The following is a 19,492-nucleotide window of genomic DNA, read 5'->3' as shown; positions in this document are numbered from 1 at the left end:
AATAAATTCAGAAGACTAGAGAAACTTAGTGAATTGTAGATATTTGCTTTACATTAACTAACTTTAAAAATGACTTTATAAAAAGATTTTGACACATTGTACTGAGTCAAATGCTTGAATCATGTTATTTTAAACATTATATAATGACCTTAGAGATTCTCCCAAACTTGTGTATTTTGGTAAAGACTTACAGGTTTTAAAAGATCTGTTCAGAGCCTAGGGACTATTTAATTTTTTGATTCTGAATTTAAAAATGCTTTGGATCTTTTGGAATTTGTATATTTATTTTAGATTACAATACATGAAGCCAGCACTTATTTAGTTATTGAGTAGTATCACTTTCAATTTCTTTATGGATTTTAGTATTTGTTTTTAGTGACTTAATATGAAATTGTTTATAGATTTTAAAATACTCATTATTTTTCTGCCATTTTAACTTGCATTTTCATTCATTTTCTAGACAAGTCTTTCTCCATGTTTTCAGATTCAATTTAATAGTTAATGTTGAAGTGCTATAATTTAGTCCATAGAGGGCATTATATTACAGCATATGGTATTGAACAGCTTTGTTAAGACTTCAGTAATGAGACATATGTTTAATTTTATATATTTGTATAGCCCAGAATAATTAAATTTTGAAATAAGTTTGAAACTCCTGTGTAACTATAATTGTTTCTTTATTAAAAAAAAAAAAAAGAATCGTGTTTTCTGTTTCCAGAAAGTAGAAATTTTTAACTATCAAGAGTTGCATACTAGCAATCCCCAAATTAGAGAGTAACACTTTAAATCCATATGGCCACTTATTCATTTATTTGCCTTGATTTCTAAACATTATAAGGAAAACAAAAACTTGAATTTTTCTGGGGTTCAGAAGTTAAGGAAGAAAAGAAATGGGAAAGGAGGAATATCAGATATCTTGGGGAGGCTGGCTGAGTGGACTTACGTATTGCTGCTTGTTCCAAAATACAGTATTCAGTCTGAAATCCTGTCACTTAGACACACACACACACACACACACACACACACACACACATGCACGCACTCACACTCTTCCTTTCTCTATAACCTCATAAATTTTTTTATTCTTCAGTAGGAATTGACTTAATTGTATGCTTTTCCTACTAAGGTTAAATGAGCTGGGAAATGAGTTTTGATTTGAGATATGAGGAAAAGAGAAATCTAGTGTATTTTAGAGCATGGTACCCTTTGGAAAGGAGTTAGGGTTATGCTTGGAGAGGTTTTCTTTCTTTTCTTTTCTTTCTTTCTTTTCTTTTTCTTTTTCTTTTTCTTTTTCTTTTTTTTTCTTTTTTTTTTTTTTTGTCATGATTTGTGCACTGGGGATGTGGATATTGAGGAGTGGGACATTGCCAAACATGAACTTTGGAAAATTTATTTCAAAAGTTCTGTTTAAGGTAATTTTGTGTGTTTAAAAAGGGGATTGTCTTCCCACCCCTCCACCTCCTTTATACAGTAGAACTTAAAATTAAACTGTACTTTTATTTACTTGCATTGTAAATAAAGGAATCTTCTGTGGTCCCCTCCTTAGGAAGCCTTTACTTTTAATGGAAAATAGGTTCCTGTCCCAAATAATCAAAGTGCTGTTTTATAAGTTGAAATATTTCCATTTGAAAATTTTCCTTGAAAGCATTTAAAAAAAAATAAATATTCGAAGGAAAACAAAATAAATGAAGGTAAGTTTTTAACAGATGTATATGTCCTTTATTTGTCTGTTATGTTGGGATTTAATGTGGAGTAGGACCTATAAACTATCCATATATAAATTTTCCTGAGCCTGGAGTATAATGGAACTGTGTAGTGCTACTGTGTACCAAAGCACAATCATTTGTCTGTGTGTGCACATGCATGCACATGCACGTTTGCATGTGTTTAGAAAGATATTGGGTTATTCCATAGAATTGAATGGCTTAATATGTGGGCTTTCTTAAATGTGTTTTAAGTACCTTATTCTCCTACTAGTTTGATTGTTACTCATAGCATAATAATAGTGTTAAATAGCTAGGACCTATATAGGGCTTACTTTTCTGTCAGGGGCTGTCTTAAGGCCTTTTGCTTAGCTAATTCATTTGATTCTCATTAAAAGCATGGCTCATATGGCTTTGTTTTTAACAGATTTGTATCAAGTTTCAAAATAAGTACTTTTTTTTTTTGCTCAGCTAGCCAAACTTAAAAAAACCCTTTTAAAACTTTTTAAGAAAGAAATGAGCAAAATGTCAACTGATTTATGAGTTAGTTTTTCCTGCAAACTTAATAGTTGCAAAAACCCTAAAAATTAAAGAATTAGGTATCAGGATGTAAAATAGGGCTCCTATTTTTACTTTTCCCCCCTGTCCTTTTTTTTATAGTAATCTCTGACTTGAAAGCAGTGTTCGGGCGCTGTTTTGGAGTGCTTTATTCTAATGCTAAAGTATTTACATGTCTTTAGTTTCGAGGGATTTTTTGTTACAGATAGTATTTTGGAAATATTTTATACTTAACTGGATAGTTTGAGGTTTTTTTTTTTTTTTTAATTTTTATTTATTTATGATAGTCACACAGAGAGAGAGAGAGAGGCAGAGACACAGGCAGAGGGAGAAGCAGGCTCCATGCACCGGGAGCCCAATGTGGGATTCGATCCCGGGTCTCCAGGATCGTGCCCTGGGCCAAAGGCAGGCGCCAAACCGCTGCGCCACCCAGGGATCCCGATAGTTTGAGGTTTTAAACTGTTGTTTGGAGAAGCCAGATTTTTTCATCCATAGTGTGACTTGGCAACAGGGTTCTCAAATACCACATTATACGTGGGTCCAATGAATAAAATTTTAAGTTAGATATTAACTTTTGAGCTTAGTAGAATAGTAGACTTTTCTTTAAAAAATTGCTTCACTTGGGACCCTTAGGTGCTCAGCGGTTTAGCGCCTGCCTTCAGCCCAGGGCATGATCCCGGGGTCCTGGTATTGAGTCCTACATTGGGCTCGCCAGAGGGAGCCTGCTTCTCCCTCTGCCTATGTCTCTGCCTCTCTCTCTATGTCTCTCATGAATAAATAAATGAAATCTTTTAAAAATAATAAATAAAAATAAAAAATAAAAATTGCTTTACTTTATTTATGTATGGAGTTAAAAGGCAGATAGGGAAAGAACTGAGTCATTGACTAGGCCACTTCTGATTCTAAGGATTTGGCAGTTTTTTTTGCAAGTTCCAGAAAATACTGTACCAATTTCAATGTAGCTATGTCATCTTAAGAAGTATGTACTTTTGGGGATCCCTGGGTGGCACAGCGGTTTGGCGCCTGGCTTTGGCCCAGGGCGTGATCCTGGAGACCCGGGATCGAATCCCACGTCGGGCTCCCGGTGCATGGAGCCTGCTTCTCCCTCTGCCTGTGTCTCTGCCTCTCTCTCTCTCTCTCTGTGACTATCATAAATAAATAAAAATTAAAAAAAGTATGTACTTTTGTACATGGGCCATTTATAATACATCATATTACACACTTCAGAATATTTTAATTGATTCGTCATTACATATTGCCTTGGTTAAATGCTAGCTAGCATCAGTTGAACCCGTTATGGTACATTAGTAAAGACCCAATACTCTGCACTGGAATGAATGCCAGTTTTAGGAAGTTGAACAAAAATTTTGGAAGTTCTGTACATAGATATGTTTTTGTATTTATCAGTAAAGTTTTGCTTTGGTCTTAAATCATTTTCCCAAGGCAAATGATATAATTACCTCATGAATATTTCTCTTTCAGCTAAGAGTCTATTAATAGTTCCTGCAGTAATGTTTAATAGGTATTTTTTGAAAGATTCAGTTGTAGCAGGTGGTGATTAGGAATAAATGTATATTTTAATTTTAAGTCTCTGGATTTCCGTAATTGTAACAGAAGAAGAAATAGCATTACCTTAGAAAGATGAGATTGCTGAGATTGAATAAAGCCTTTTTTCCTTTTGAAGTAGCATATATTCAGTAAATATTAATATAATAATTTGACTTCGTGATTCTCACACTCACACCTCATAAGGCTGCAAAATATTGAATGCTTTAAGCCTTAATAAACTCAGGAGAAAGTAAGAGATTCAGCATTTCCCAGGCTTGAAATTTAAGCTATTATCCTTCTTTGGATCAGTCCATTTTTATCTTATTAGGTAACTGTTGATTTTAGAGTTTTCAATGAAACTGAAAATCAGCAGCATAATTCACTCATCTATGAAAAGAAAAAAAATTACATATAGCTGTAAGTGCATTTCAAATATATTCAGTGGTTAACTCTGCTAAAAGAACAGCCCTCTTTTCTTTCCTTTCTTTGGTTGCCTACCCCATCCCCCTGCAAAAGTGGCTCTCTTTGGTATGAGCAACAAGCAAAGGACTAGAACAATAAACACATAGGAGGAAGGCGGTAGTGCCTGAGTATTAGTAGCCTAGTTACAGATTGCACTGCGTCAGACTCTTCCACACCCAGAAGACGTCAGGTGACTTCAGTCCTGCTGCAGTTGTGCAGCAGGGACTGCAGACTTCGGTTGAGGAAACGGATATTTCATGTCTCACAGGGTAGATTTGTGCAGTTACAGCTTTTCTGTTGGTATGCATAATTGATAATTGCATCTGGAGGGCAGATCGTGACAAGAGATGGACTGTCAGAAGAAAAATTGGAAGGATAAGGGTATATCTGCTTTTTAATCTTCTATTCAGTTTTTTTATGTGACCAATAATCTATTTCTATGAATAAGCTTTGCAATTTTAGATATATCTTGGACTGAAAATGAAGCCTGAGAAAGCTTTGAAAGGAAAGATTAAAACAGCTATTTCATATGTTTTTATATTTGGTTGTGTATGAGAAAATGTCACGCTCTCTGTTTCACTGGCATTGGGTTTAGGCTTCACAGTCCTATCCTTGATTAGGTACTGTTCTTTAATCTTGTACGTTGTAAACGGTATGGTTTTAACTTATTTTATCTGTTGGTCACTTTGGCGCAATAAATCCGCATAGCTATCTTTGTATTACATAATGGCATATTTTCTGTGACTAAGTTTTTTTTTTTTTTTAAAGCTGATTTGGTGTAGTTGAAATTCTATCCAAGATTTGTAGGTAGCAGAATACTGCGTTTGCAGTTAAGCTTATTTCTTCTTGGAAATCTGATTGAACCTTTAAAGTCATTACCAGTCACCCTTTAAGTAGTTTATATTTTTGTATATCTTGAAATCATTAATGTATACATGGTTGTTTTAAATGCATGTCTATATTTAAGTCTCTAACCTTTGTCCTTGTAATAACCAATCAGTGATCTTGATCCCCTTTCCTCCCCCTTGATAGCCCAGCAGATCCTTTCAAGTCTCAGTGGGTCATTGTGTAAGAATTTAAGCCCATAAGTGCTAAAATGTTTACTGTAATGAATATTTTATGTAGATGGTTAAATGTGCTGTTTTTTTTTTAAAAGAGAAGTTGGTAGGCTATATATTTGGACCACTTGTAATAAATTGTCTTAAAAATTATTAGAGCTATTTTAAGTAGTCTAAGTAGATATTACACACAAGTTTTTTTTCTGGGCACATTCAAGTTTTATAGTTTTTAAAAAATGTTATTTCCTTCTATAGTAGAGTTGTTAGCAGAATTTGTGATAATGTTTCTAAAAGCAAGCTAATTATGTGAAGCTAATTATAATAATTTTAAAAATTGGTTCAATAAAGAAATGCGGGTAAAAGGTGAGTTTGAGATTGAGTTCCCATTGAGACAGAGATTTTTATAGTTATAATATAAAGAATAGAAAATAATACAGCTTTGGATTTTTACCCTTATGGTTTCTTTATATGTGAATTTGATGAAAAGAAGGCTTTTTATTTTTTCATCCTTCTGACCATGAGTATTACAAAATGAAAGGTGATTGATACACTAGTTTTTGATAATTAAAATTGATAGTAGTGATAATAATACAAATAAAACAAGCTTTAAAAAATAGGTAAAAAAGTTACATCAGGGTCTACTCTGCAGATACTAAGGTTCTGTATTAATAATTTAAATCTTAGACTATTTAATAACATTTTAAATTATTTATTTGCTGAACTAATGTAGGGATTTTTTGAGACAGAAGAAATTAAGATCCAGTATAGCCCATATTATGCCAGAGATTTATTTTGATTATTTTTAGGCACTAAGTATAAAATCACATTTACTCTTGGATATCTCTGGGGAGTTTCACATTGTATGTTAAATGGAGTGGCCTAATATTTTAGTGCTTGTCTTTGGTTTTTTTGCTTGGTACCTATTTTTCTGCTTCATTGGTGAAGTTATATTTTAGTATTTGTCAGCAGCTAATTTTAATGTTGTAGATTACAGATTATGACTTAAATGGAAATCACTGAGGAGGCAAAGCTGCCATGGAATGAGTTTTCCCCCATTTTATGAGGAAATGAGGTTTTTTTTTTTTTTTTTTTTTTTTCGTTTTATGAGAAGTGTGTGATGGTAGAGGAAAGAATCAAATCTAGGCTCTGGGTTTATAAAAAAAAAAAAAAAATACTTAGGCCCCTATTTTTTTCCCTACTTTTCCTCCCTGCCTTAAATGCCATGGTTGAAACACAATCCATCATCTAATGATGGTGGAGTATAATAGTGTAACATAAGTGAGAACTATTCTGATTTCAGTGTTTTAAAAAGTTTGAGGTTTTGTTTTTTTGCTGGTTAACTAGTGTTTAAGACATTTTATCTTTCAGGCTAAGACCAGTAATAATTTATATTCTTTTAGATGTTTTTTATCCTTGATTTTCCATTCTTAGCGTAGTGAGAACAAATGAAATCCCCATATTACTGGAGTATTGGGGTTATATAGAAAGCATTTGAAGAGCTTAGAATAGGAAGGTTTGGAGGTTTGATATAACCTCTAAACAAGATATAAGAGAGACAGTGAGTAGAGCTTTTTGGATAGAACAGAGTATAAGGTAGCAGTTAAAAGATCAGATTGATATGGTCAGAGAATATAGAAGATTAGAAGATTTGTAAGATCTAGGTCAGGTTTTCTCTAACTTCCCTGAAGAGGAGAATCACCTAGGGCTTCTTAAATATGCAGATTCCCATGAGCGGACTCAGACCTACCAAATCGGAATTTATAGCAGAAGGGCCTGGCAATCTGTATATTAAAAATCTTGGTGTCATTCATGTTATTATCAGGCAAATTTAGGAAATACTGATGTAAGTTTTCAAGATTCCAGTCTGGTGACTTAATATTGGCCAGAGTAAGAAACTTACCTTTTTTGGTCTTCATTCAGTTTCCTCATTTGTGTGATTTCTAGACTCCCAATTTTAAGCTTCTCTTAGTTTTATGAGAAGATTCCCTGGACCAGATTGCAGAGGACATTGACTTTTGGATTTTACCAGGAAGGAAATAAAGAGCTTTTGGAAGTTTTAAAGTCAGGAATGATAAAATGATAGGTTTGAGAGACTGGTTTGGGGTGCTTTATAAGATAAATTTGAGAAGAACTTAGAGGCAGAAGTTAGTATTTGTGTCTATACTTAAAGCAAATAATGCCTAAAGTTGGCCTGAAATAAGAATGAAAGGGAAGTGACAGATTTGAGAAACTCAAGGAAGTAGTACTTGACATTTGGCATAAATCTGTGGGACTAGAGTGAGGAGGGTCTCAAAGGACAACATGAAATTTCAGTCGGAGTGGAACACTGGCAGTGCTAGTGCTTTTTTTTGTATCAGTAGAAATAGACAGAAATGATGCCAAGTTCGGTTTTAGAAGCTTCAAATTTGAAGTGACTATATAGAACTTCTGTGAAGCTCAGAGAAATAAAGAATTGGGAATTGAATGGTTAAATAGTACAGAGGAGCTGTTTAATATTAAGATTGAGAAATGGTTGTGGACCCCGTGGAATTTTAGGAACCTGTGCAACACCGTCTATTATTACAGTGCTTTCTGAATTTGGCAGTTAACGTGCTGTACATGACCTTTGAGAGGAGTTTCTGTAGGATGGCGACAGAAATGTTTCTGGCATTAAAATTCAGTTTGATTATATCTTAAGACAAACTGCCTTTGGCCCATTTCTGGAGCATACTTTTTTGCAAAGATTCTTGTAGGCCCCCTGGTCTTTACTTTTGATAAGCCACCAGCAATTTCTTTGGAGGCTTAAGGTTACTGAATATGGATACAGTTATACATGCATACTGACATTCAGGTAGAGAGGAGCAGGGGTCTTGCTGCGTGAAATGCCTCACTTACTTCTTGGGGAAGCCCAAAAATGCCTCGAGAAAGAACTTTGGCATTATTCAATTTTGAGCCCTGTTTGGAGGAAGGCCTTTACTTTCAGTTCTAGACTTAGTTGAAACATGATGTTTAGGCATTCAGTGGATATTTCTTCTAGATCTTGGTTTAGCTGCACAACACTATATGTACATACATACATACATAAATGTATATACATTTGTTGTAGGAAGTTGAGGCTTCTTGAAGACTAAAACTATTGCTTTACATGGAGTGGTTTTGTTTGGGTATATTAATTTTAGTGGTGTGTGTATGTATATGTTGGGGGGGTCATACGGTACCTTTTGTTCTATAATCTTTCACTAAATGGGGAAATAGCCTTTTATTTTTTAAATATTCTACATTGTCTTAATGGTTAGTATTCTAAGTGTGTACAGTTAATCCCATCTAAATATTTGTTATTCCTAATGTTTTTGCAAGTATAAACAATGCTAAAATGACTGTAATGAATATAAATCTTTGTTTTTATCCATAATTATTTCCAAATTGTTGGGTTTTATAGTATTTAGGTTTTTGGTTCATGGTACAAAATTGCCTTCCAGAAAGATGGTATAAATTATTATTTTTAAAGGTGGTACACAATATCATACAAATGAATGGAAGTGTCTTCTGAAACTTTGGCCAAGATTAAGTATTATGTATGCATTTTTGATGGTATTAACTCTAAGATAGTTATCAGTTTTAAGTAGTTAAATCACTTGATGAAAACCAGGTTTATATTAAAAAAGTAAATTTGCAAATGTTTTCTTTTATATACAGTTTAAAGTCTTGTATGGATATGTAGTGGGAGCAATGGTGGAAATATCTCCTTTGTTTTATTTATTTATCCAAGTCTGGGTATTCCCAGTTCCTTACCAGAACTCTTAACTGGTTTTTCCACTAAATCCTATGTGTTGCAGCCAAGTTAATCTTCCTAAAGTGTGGCTGTAATCATAACACTTAAGGGGTTTTTCTTTACTTACGAATTAAGTTCATACTGTCTATCCTGGACTTTGAAAAGGCATTCCATGGCTTAGTCCCAATCTTTATAATCCCATGTCTCATTATTCCTGTCTCCAGCTCCATTGAAGGATTTGTTCCTAAATATGCTAGTTCTTTGCATTTGCTTGTGTTTTTTTCTGTCTGAAATGCCCCCTCTTCCCATTTCATTTTCCCCAAGTTGTACTTATCAAAGGCCCAGTCTTCCTTGAGATCTTTACTAATCCTCTCAGGTGGCGTTACTTCGCTTTCTGCAAGCCCTGCAGAGTCAACGAGGAGATACAGTGATGAAGTCACCACTATTTCGGCCTTCCTGGAATTTAGAGGCTAGAAAAAGAGTCAAGATATCTATAGATCTTTTATAGATGTCTGTATAGATAAGTATCTGGTTATACATGTATATCTAGCCAGTGAATTCCAGGAAGGCCGAAATAGTGGTGGCTTCATCGTTGGGTCTCCTTGTTGGTTCTGTATACCTCGGTGAAGGGAGAGGCTGAGAGCTCTGATGTTCAGCGAGGTTTATTCTTGGCCTTGAACCCTAGACATACATTCTTGAAAAATGCAGGCAAAGTGTCTTATTAGTTGTTTATTCTGACTTTCTCATTTTATGGGTAATGAAACCAAGAAAATGAAAGAGATTAAATTATTTAGGACCACACAGCTAATGACATGGGCTTTTGTTTTTATTTTACAGTTTCTACTTGTACTTGAACAACTGAAGATTGAAAAATATAAAACCTAACTAAATTGACCCATGTTTTGATTTTTTTGTCATTTATAGTCTGTGTCATTTTATTGAACATGGTATGTATTTTTGTGGTCTTCACTCTGCAATAAAATAGGCAGTAATCTTTCACACTAGCAGTGAAAGAAGGTAGGTGTGGTTAGTTGTTGAGTATGGTCAAAATACTCGTGGGGACTCTGAGCCAGAGAATAATTTTGTCCTTAGGGATTGGATGACAGGCTTAAATGTAGGAAGAATACTTAAGAAGTGAATAGAATTCTTATTTTGGTCTCAGGTATCCCCTAAGTTTCCTATTTTATTTATTTGATTGATCTCATCTCTTGCTAGAATTTAGGCTCCCCAATGTTACTAAATTTAACCAGCACTTCTCTTTGCATCTTTGGAGCAGTATTCTGAGACCAAATTTTCTGTTTCTCTACTTTATCACAGATGAAGCTGTGCTAACTTTTGTAACTGGTGTGTGTGTGTGTGTGTGTGTGTGTGTGTGTGTGTGTGTAAAAATGTATAGACATACGTTTTTTAAATCTTTAGAGCTTTCACATTTCAGTCCAGTCACCACTTAAGCATTTATGTAAGGTATTCATTGACACTAAAATACTGTTGTCTCTCCTCAAATACTGTATCACCACTATCGTATATTTATCCTATATAGCATTTACTTAAGGAGCTCAAAACAACTTAAAGATTAAAAATTATCAAATATTACTGATACCCCTGGAAGTCCACTGTTAAGAGTTGGGCATTGAGATAGATTTAGGAATTTCTCCTCTCAGACTACAGACTTGATAAAATTATGATTTTCATAAGAATAAGAGGAATTATAGCTGTTTTTTGTTGTATGCACCCATTTGTATATTTTTCCACTGAAATAACCTAAAATAATTTAAAATACGTTGTTTTGGTCTATTTCAGTGTTCCAATATGAATATTACCTCATTTAATTGTCTATACTATCAGCTGTTTATTCTAGTGAGCATTTAATTTATATTCAGTGTAAATATAGTAGGTACAAATGGTTATAGAAGTACAGATCTTATTCAGCTTATGATGGGGTTACATCCTTATAAATGCATCATAAATGGAAAATATTATTAAGTTGAAAATACATTTAAAAAACCTAACCATCATAGCTTAGCCTAGCTTATTTTAAATGTGCTCAGAATATTTACATTAGCCTACAGTTGGGCAAAATAGTCTGACAGAAATCCTCGTATAATAAAGTGTTGAATATCTCATGTAATTAATTAAATTTTTTTTAAAGATTTTATTGATTTATTCATGAGAGACCGAGAGAGGCAGAGACACAGGCAGAGGGAGAAGTAGGCTCCTTGCAAGAGCCCTGTGCAGGAACACTATCCCAGCACCCCAGGATCATGACCTGAGCCAAAGGCAGATGCTCAACCACTGAGCCACCCAGGTGCCCCCACATGTAATTTATTGAATACTATACTGAAAGTGAAAAACAGAATGGTTGTATAAGTTGTTTACTCTCATGATCGCGTGGCTGACTGGGAGCTGCAGCTTGCTGTCATGCAGCATCGTGAGAGTAGTGTACCGTGTACTGCTAGCCCAGGAAAAGATCAAAATTCAAAGTATGATGTCCATTAAATATGTACCGCTTTCGCATCATCCTGAAGTCAAATCGTCCAAGTTAGGGACCATCTATATAAATAGAATTAGCTTACCTACTATTGAAGTTAATTCTCTTTCTTTGTACTAATAATTTGCTTTGAACCCCTTTCCCCATTCCAGTCTATTAAGCTTCTCAAGTTTCTAGAGTAGGGAACAGTGTGTTTTCCATTTAGTTTTTATTAGTAGAAAATAGGATTTTGAGCAGTGATTTCCTATTTCTAAAGTTTGGTTCCTATTTCTTGTCATGTTGTAATGCTTGGATGTCAACAAGAAATAAAATTTAAACCATAGTAAATTATGCATTGAATGAACCAATGTCTGTTCTAATCTCATGTTTACATTTGTGTACATTTTGATCAGTTCTAGTAATTTAAAATAAATAATTGCACGCTTACCAAAATTTAACAGAATAGGCTTTTTATAGGAAGTATCTTTATTTTGACATCCTTTACATTAAATGTTATTCAAGTTTGCACAGGTAGGGAGAATCATTGATTAGAAATATGTATGTTTTGAAAAAAAAAAAAGAAATATGTATGTTTTGCACACTTAAAGATTTTGTTTAGCTTTACCTTAGAGAAAATGGAATTAGCTATATAAATTTTCCGGAGGAGGGAAAATTATCATGGTTTAGAGAAATTGGAAGTGGGAAGTTAGAATTTTTTTCTACTGTATTTTTTGCCTTCTAATAAAGCTATAAATAGAATGTGAGATTAAAGGAAATATTGAAAGCTACATGAACTAATTAAGTAAATTGGTGAATTTAACTTATAAATGAGGCTTAACTATAAATGAGTATGAATATTGACATACTCCTTTAAATTAAAATGTGGTATGGAGAAAGTGAGACTTTTGTGGTTAGACTTGAATTTCAGTCTATAGCCCTACATAATTTTTTTAATAATATTTCCAAGCTCAGTATGCAAAGGACTCAGGACAGTTTCTTGCTCAGAATAGGGGACTACTGAATTATAGAAAAGACAAGTATAGAATTCATGCTGATTTTGCCTGAAATGTTTTTCCTTCAGATGTGTGGTGGTAGAAATTGGCCACTGTGCTGTAATGTTGTTGGAAATAAAGCAGGAAAGATTTAGTGATAAGAGACAAGGACCCAAAATTGTGTGTGGTTTTTCAGAAACTCTAGTTACAGGAGGAGGAGATGGCCAAGGGAAATGCTGGTATTTTTGCCAACTGTTTGGTTGAGCTACTTTGTAGCAATAGTAGGTATCCATGAACCTGAACCTTGCTCACTGAAACCAAATTAGTTGTGCTTTCAGAGAAAGTTGAATTCACATTTTAAAAAATCTTGGCTTTGTGAGGCATTGCATTTAATATTGATTGCCCTACTTGACTTCGTCTCAGGATATTGCCTTTATTTATTGTGTTTAAGTTCACCAAATATTTCCATGTGTGAAATCTCTTTTCAGCCTCACTACCTAGCTGGGTATCTATTTTCTAATTTTATACTAGGGGGAAACTAGGTTAAGTGATCTAGTCTGGGTCATAACTGATGGTAAATCAAAGGAAGAAATAGGACTCATGCCCTTCTTACTGTCTTTGCTGAAAGAGTTAAGTTCCCACTCTGCACGATCTTTTTTGGACCTTCCACCTGTCATTCATTAGCTTGGTGAGTGCTTACTGGGTGGAGGTAAAAGCTTACTATGTAGGGTTAAATGATCAACTCTTGAGTTCTAGTCACTTTTCCTTTTCCTTGGGAAGAATCTGATTTAAGGATTGTGATTTTCTAATAGATATATAATTATTTAAAGATTATGGTTGTAAAATGACATTTTGTTATCATTCTAATATATATATATTTATTTATTTCCCATTTAACTGCCTGACTCTATGAAAGAAAACTTAATATTTGCTTTTGCTTAGGAAGTAGTTAGTCCTGCCAGCATTCTCTGTCCTACCAGTGTTTTTAGGACCAGCTAGTTCAACATTTTTCCCCCTAGACAAAAGATTTTATTTTATTTTTATTTATTTTTTTTTTTTTGACAAAAGATTTTAAAATTGAAACCTGACTTCAGGCTATTCAAGGAAGAGCTTAGTAAGAATTTGATTTGAGGCAAAATGTAATTGGATGACTTTTGTATGTAAGGCATGCATGGTAGCACTATTTTTAGTTATGACAGATGACATTTTATGATTACCAAGTGTAGGCAACTCTTTTTACTCTGTATTGGGCCAAAAGTTTTTATTTTGAAGAAAAGATTGCAGTGTACAGAGTTTTTAAATTAAAATTTTACTTTGAAAAGGTTGCTACTGCTCTGAGCACTGTACAAAACACAAAGTAAAAAATTTTAAGATTATTAATTTGAAAATAAAAATGGGCAAGCACTGCAGTAAGTCACTTTTTTCTAAACAACCAGAATTTATTTAAATTGATCAGCATCATTTTAATATAGTAGTCCATAAGCATTTCCCACAGTTATGAGAGGACAGGCATTGTTCAATTAATCTCAGATCTTTAAAAGGATATTTCATGAATATTTCATTAAAGACTAAAGTTAAAGGCTCCGGTAGGTTACCCTGCATGATTAATGCTTTACTCTTCAGTATAGAAGGAGACTTGAGGAACCATGAAACGTTAGGCTTTTCTTGTACAAGCCCTTTGTCTTAATTTTGGTATCTCAAGAATAAAGAGGCCATTTAACTCTTTATTCATAAATAGCTAATAATCACAGAAGAACCCCAAATCAGCATTATAGTCACTTTCTATTTTATATTTAAAGATGTACTTTATTTTAATTTGAAAATAGTATAGTTTTAAATTTAACTGTTTCTGTTGCTAAGAATAATCTGGCCACTATTCAGACGTTGCAGAAGATATTAATGAAGCAGGTAATGGGAGTATAAAGATGAAAGGCATTCATCAGTCCTTCAGGGTGTAGTAAGAAGAGATGAGCTTGTAAAATAATATTTGCTGTTTTATAAGTTATCTGAAAGCATTGCTATTTGTTATTGAGTAAGTGTAGATATCTGAAAATAGTTTACATAAAACTCCTGTGCAATCTAAAGCACAGAAAAAACTTTTGAATTAGAATTAGTACATGCCTCAAACTGGCATAAAGTATGCATTCATTCTAATCAATCAATAATACTTATTGAACGTTTAGTTGGTTTAGGTTTTGTGCTGAGCTCTGGGGATATGATAGATATTAAGGAAATGTACTGTCTTGTGTAGTTTACAACCTACTAGAGAAAAACATGTTAAAACGATTTTTTTTTTTTAGTTTTAAATTTTTTTAGGCGTACAATTCCTTGATTTTTCAATATATTCATAAAATTATGCAACCATCATCATTATCTAATTCCAGGACATTTTTACCCATACCCCCCAAAACTCCATACGTATTAGCAGTCACTCCTTATCTCTGTTTCTCCCAGCCCCTGACAATCACTAATCTACTTTCTGTTTCTATAGAGTCACCTATTCTTAGACATCACATAAAAAGAGAACCATACAATATGTGACCTTTTGCCTGGTTTTGTTCACTTAGCATGATGTTTTCAAGGTTCATCCATGTTGTAGCATGTATCAGTGCTTCATTCCTTTTTATGGACCTCTAATATTTTATTGTATGGATATACCATATTTTGTTTATCCATTCACCAATTTTTGAACTTTTGGGTTGTTTGCTCTTTTCTGGTTGTTAGGAATAATGCTGCTATGAATAGAATTTTTTTGTGGACGCAGGTTTTCTAGTCTTCTGACTGGAAATTCCTAAGAGTAGGATTGCTAGATTGTGTGGTAAATCTGTGTTAACTTTTTGAGAAATTGCCAAATTTGTTTTTCACAGTGGCTGAATTTTACATTTCTATCAGCAATATAAGAGGGTCCCAATCTTTGTTACTTCTTGTCAACACTTGCTATTGTCCATCTTTTTAATATTATCCATTCTAGTGGGTCTGAAGTGGTATCTGATTATGGTTTTGATTTACGTTTCTCTAATAACTAATAATGTTGAGCATCTTTCCATTGCTTATTGGCCATTTGTATATATTCTTTGGAGAAATGTCTGTTCAAATCCTTTGCCCATTTTTAATTGCCTTGTCTTTTTATTGTTGTTATATATATATATATATATATATATATATATACTATGAATAATATATATATATACTATGAATAATATATATATATATATATATATATACTATGAATAAAAGTCCCTTATCAGATGTTTGATTTGTGAATATTTTCTCCCATTCTGAGGGTTGTTTTTGTACTCTTTTGATGGTGTTTTTTGATGCACAAAATTTTTCATTTTATTTATTTTATTTCAAAGATTATATTTATTTATTCATGAGAGACGCAGAGAGAGAGAGAGAGAGGCAGAGACACAGGCTGAGGAAGAAGCAGGCTCCATGCAGGGAGCCGATGTAGGAGTCCAGGATCATGTCCTGGGCGGAAGGCAGGCGCTAAACCACTGAGCCACCCAGGGATCCCAGAGTTTTTCATTTTAATGAGGTCTAATTTTTTTTCCATTACTGCATGTGCTTTTGGTGTCCTAAGAAACTACAGCCTGACCTAACAGTCATGAAGATATGTGCCTATTTTTTTCTTCAAAGAATTTTATAGTTTCAGCTTTACAGGTCTGTGATCCATCTTGATCCATAGTTTTGACATATGGTGTTAGATAGGAGTCCAACTTCTTTTTTCTTTTCTTTTTTTTTTTTTTTGCAATTGAATATCCAGTTGTCCTAGCACCATTTGTTGAAAAATTTCCTCCTATTGAATTGTCTTGACATCCTTGTCGAAACCAACTGACTGTGCATGAAGGGATTATTTCTGTGCTGTTAATTTTATTCCGTTGATCTGTCATCCATCCTTGTGCAACTACCACACTGACTTGATTACTATAGTTTTGTAGGAAGTTTTGAAAAAAGGAAGTGTGAGTTCTCCATGTTTGTGATTCTTTCTCAAGATTGTTTTGACTGTTCTAGATACCTTGCCTTTTCCATACAAAGTCTACAGTTGGCTTGTCAATTTCTGTTAAAGACAGGATTTTGACAGAGATTGTACTCTATGTAGATTAGTGTAAGGAGTATTACCATCTTAATAATAATGCCTTTAATCCATAAACATATGTCTTTTCCATTTAAGTCTTTAATTTCTTTCAACAGTATTTTGTAGTTTTCAATTTCTAAGTCTTGGGGATTTTTTTCACTTTGTTTTAAAATATTCTTTTTGATGTTATTGTAAATGGAATTATTTTCTTAATTCATTTTCAGATTGCTCATTGCTGTTTAAAGAAATACAATTGAGGGGTGCCTGGGTGGCTCAGGTGGTTAAGCATCTGCCTTCAGCTCAGGTCATGATCCGAGGGTCCTGGGATCAAGCCCTGCATCAGCTCCCTGCTCAGAGGGGAGTCTGCTTCTCCCTCTCCCTCTGCCCATCCTCCCACCACCTTGTTCATGCTTGCTCTGTCACTCTCTCAAATAAATAAATAAATAAAATCTTTAAAAAAAAGAAATACAATTGATTTTTGTATATTAATTTAATCTTATGTCCTGCAAGCTTTTATTCCAGTAGCTGTTTTCCTTAGGATTTTACATATACGATATCATGGTATCTGTAAATAGAGATGGTTAAATTTCTTCCTTTATAGTCAGGATGTCTTTTATTTCTTTTTCTTGACTAATTACTCTACTTCATACCTCCAGGACAGTGTTGATTAGTGGAAAGATTGGGTATCTTTGTCTTGTTCCTGGTTTTGGGGGAAGGCTTTCAGTCTTTGACCATTAAGTATGATTTTATCTGTTTTTTTTTTTTTTTTTTTTGTATATCCTTTGTAGCCCAAAGACATTCTTTATATTCCTAGTTTGTTGAGAGTTTTAATGAAAGGGTACTGAATTTTGTCAGATGCTTTTTCTGTGACTATTGTGATGATCATGCAGTTTTTGACCTTAATTCTATTAATACTGATTGGTTTTCATATGTTGAATGAACTTTGCATTTCTGAGATAAATACCACTTGGCCATGGTGTATAATGCTTTTTATGTGTTGCTGAATCTATTTTGCTAGTATTTCGTTGAGGGTTATTGTTTCTGTATTAATAAGGAATATTGGTTTGTAGTTGTCTTGTGATGTCTGCCTGATTTTGACAGTTGGATTGAAAATCTAAATTTTTTTTAAAATTTTTATTTATTTATGATAGTCACACAGAGAGAGAGAGAGAGGCAGAGACATAGGCAGAGGGAGAAGCAGACTCCATGCACCGGGAGCCTGACGTGGGATTCGATCCCGGGTCTCCAGGATTGTGCTCTGGGCCAAAGGCAGGTGCTAAACCGCTGCACCACCCAGGGATCCCGAAAATCTAAATTAATTAACTGATATAAATCTCTTGATGAATATTAGAAGCAACAGCATATGGATATATTTCTCAGGATTTTATTAAAACTCTATGACTACTTCCCTCTAATTGAGAATAAACAATTCTGAAATCTTGCTAAATTTCTTCATTAAAACCAATTTAAAGAATCTGAAGGAATAGAAATATTGGACAATGCTTATATATTTTTTTAAGATTTTATTTATTCATTCATGAGAGAGAGAGGCAGAGACAGAAGCAGGCTCCATGCAGGGAGCCTGACGTGGGACTCAATCCCAGTTCTCCAGGATCACACCCTGGGCCAAAGGCAGGCGCTAAACCGCTGAGCCACCAGGGCTGCCCAATGCTAATATTTTTATAATTTAGTATTTTTGCATCCTTACAGCTTCATTAGCAATCTTTTAGATTTCTTTACAGAAAAATACTGAAATCCTTCTATATTTTGCATAGTGACTTTGGTAAGAGTGTAGACTGCTTCTCAGACCTTCTTGTTCTAGGATATATTAATTTTGTCTTATGTATGACTTCTTTACTTGGTTGTCTTATCTCTCTTGACTCTTCCCTTTATTCCTCCTCAGTGCTTTAAGAGTCTCTGGCTCCAGTAGGGCATTTCTAGGGCTTGTTTTAACAAAGCTTTCAAACATATCTGCTTTTAAGTATTCTTGTATGGCTATTTGCATATGTTTATGTAATAGATATTGGCTTACACGTGAGATTTTCAGAGGTCTTCCATTTATTGAAAAGACTGTATTCTAGGAATCAAACGATAGGAGAAAGAAAGTAGTAGGTTAGAGTTTACTGTACCCTTATGTAGTTATTTTAGGCTGTAATCACTGAATACTACTGGACATAATATATGGCTATTCCAGTATCATCAACTTTGGGGAAATTGAGTTGATTCAACCCAAAGCACCACAGTTACCAACCTAGTTATCTACTGTTAAAATTTTAACCATCACCTGGATCTAAATATTTATTAAGCTAGTGTACATTATATTCTCCTCCCCATAGGAAAACCTATTAGGGAAGGCCTCACTTGTGTGAAAAGGTTCTTTAGCGGTATTGAACAGGAAGGGAAAGGGGTGAATTTTTTTGTTAAGTATAATAGTAATTCATGTTTGCCATGAGGAAGGGAGAGAGATGATTTCAAATGGCATAGAAAGAAATAAAGAAGCAATTTAACTTATCTGTTAGCCCTACTACCCAGAGGTGTACGAACTGTATTTACTAGATATCCTTTCAGACTTCATGGTTATCCTGTTTTTAAAATTTTATTATATGAATCTTTCTGTGACATTTTGTTTTTATCAATATGGACATGTTTCTTTAATAATATAGATCTACATCACTGTCCTTACTAGCTACATAATTTGATGTACTTTTCCATAGATACAGTTTCTTATTTTACTTAATTAGATTCACATGGCTCTTTAAAGATGTTTTTTTCACAACTTGATTACAGTTTTCAACTGTGAGAAAGTACCTTTAGGTATATTGGAATAAGAGCTCTTTCCTCCTTTTTGGATTTAACTGTAGGTCAAGTAGGCACA

General features: G+C 33.9%; 1 protein-coding gene across 4 annotated transcripts in view; it reads left to right on the top strand.

Moving 5' to 3' along the window:
* The window catches only part of RTN4 (reticulon 4), a 71,296-nt gene that overhangs the window by 31,750 nt on the left and 20,054 nt on the right, over positions 1–19,492 (top strand). Inside the window, exon 1 of one of the 4 annotated variants that reach the window (XM_041754179.1) lies at positions 4,421–4,652. The exons of the other annotated variants lie outside the window; for them this stretch is intronic. Coding sequence (XP_041610113.1) covers positions 4,619–4,652 — 34 coding nt within the window. The 5' untranslated portion in view covers positions 4,421–4,618. Of the gene's footprint in view, positions 1–4,420; positions 4,653–19,492 lie in introns of those variants that run through there. 4 annotated transcript variants of the gene reach the window in all.

Source organism: Vulpes lagopus, chromosome 5, assembly GCF_018345385.1.
Source record: "Vulpes lagopus strain Blue_001 chromosome 5, ASM1834538v1, whole genome shotgun sequence".
In the NCBI taxonomy this organism is placed as follows: Eukaryota; Metazoa; Chordata; class Mammalia; order Carnivora; family Canidae; genus Vulpes; species Vulpes lagopus.
Note: the sequence above shows the minus strand (reverse complement) of the source record. Positions and strands in the feature narration are given on the sequence as shown.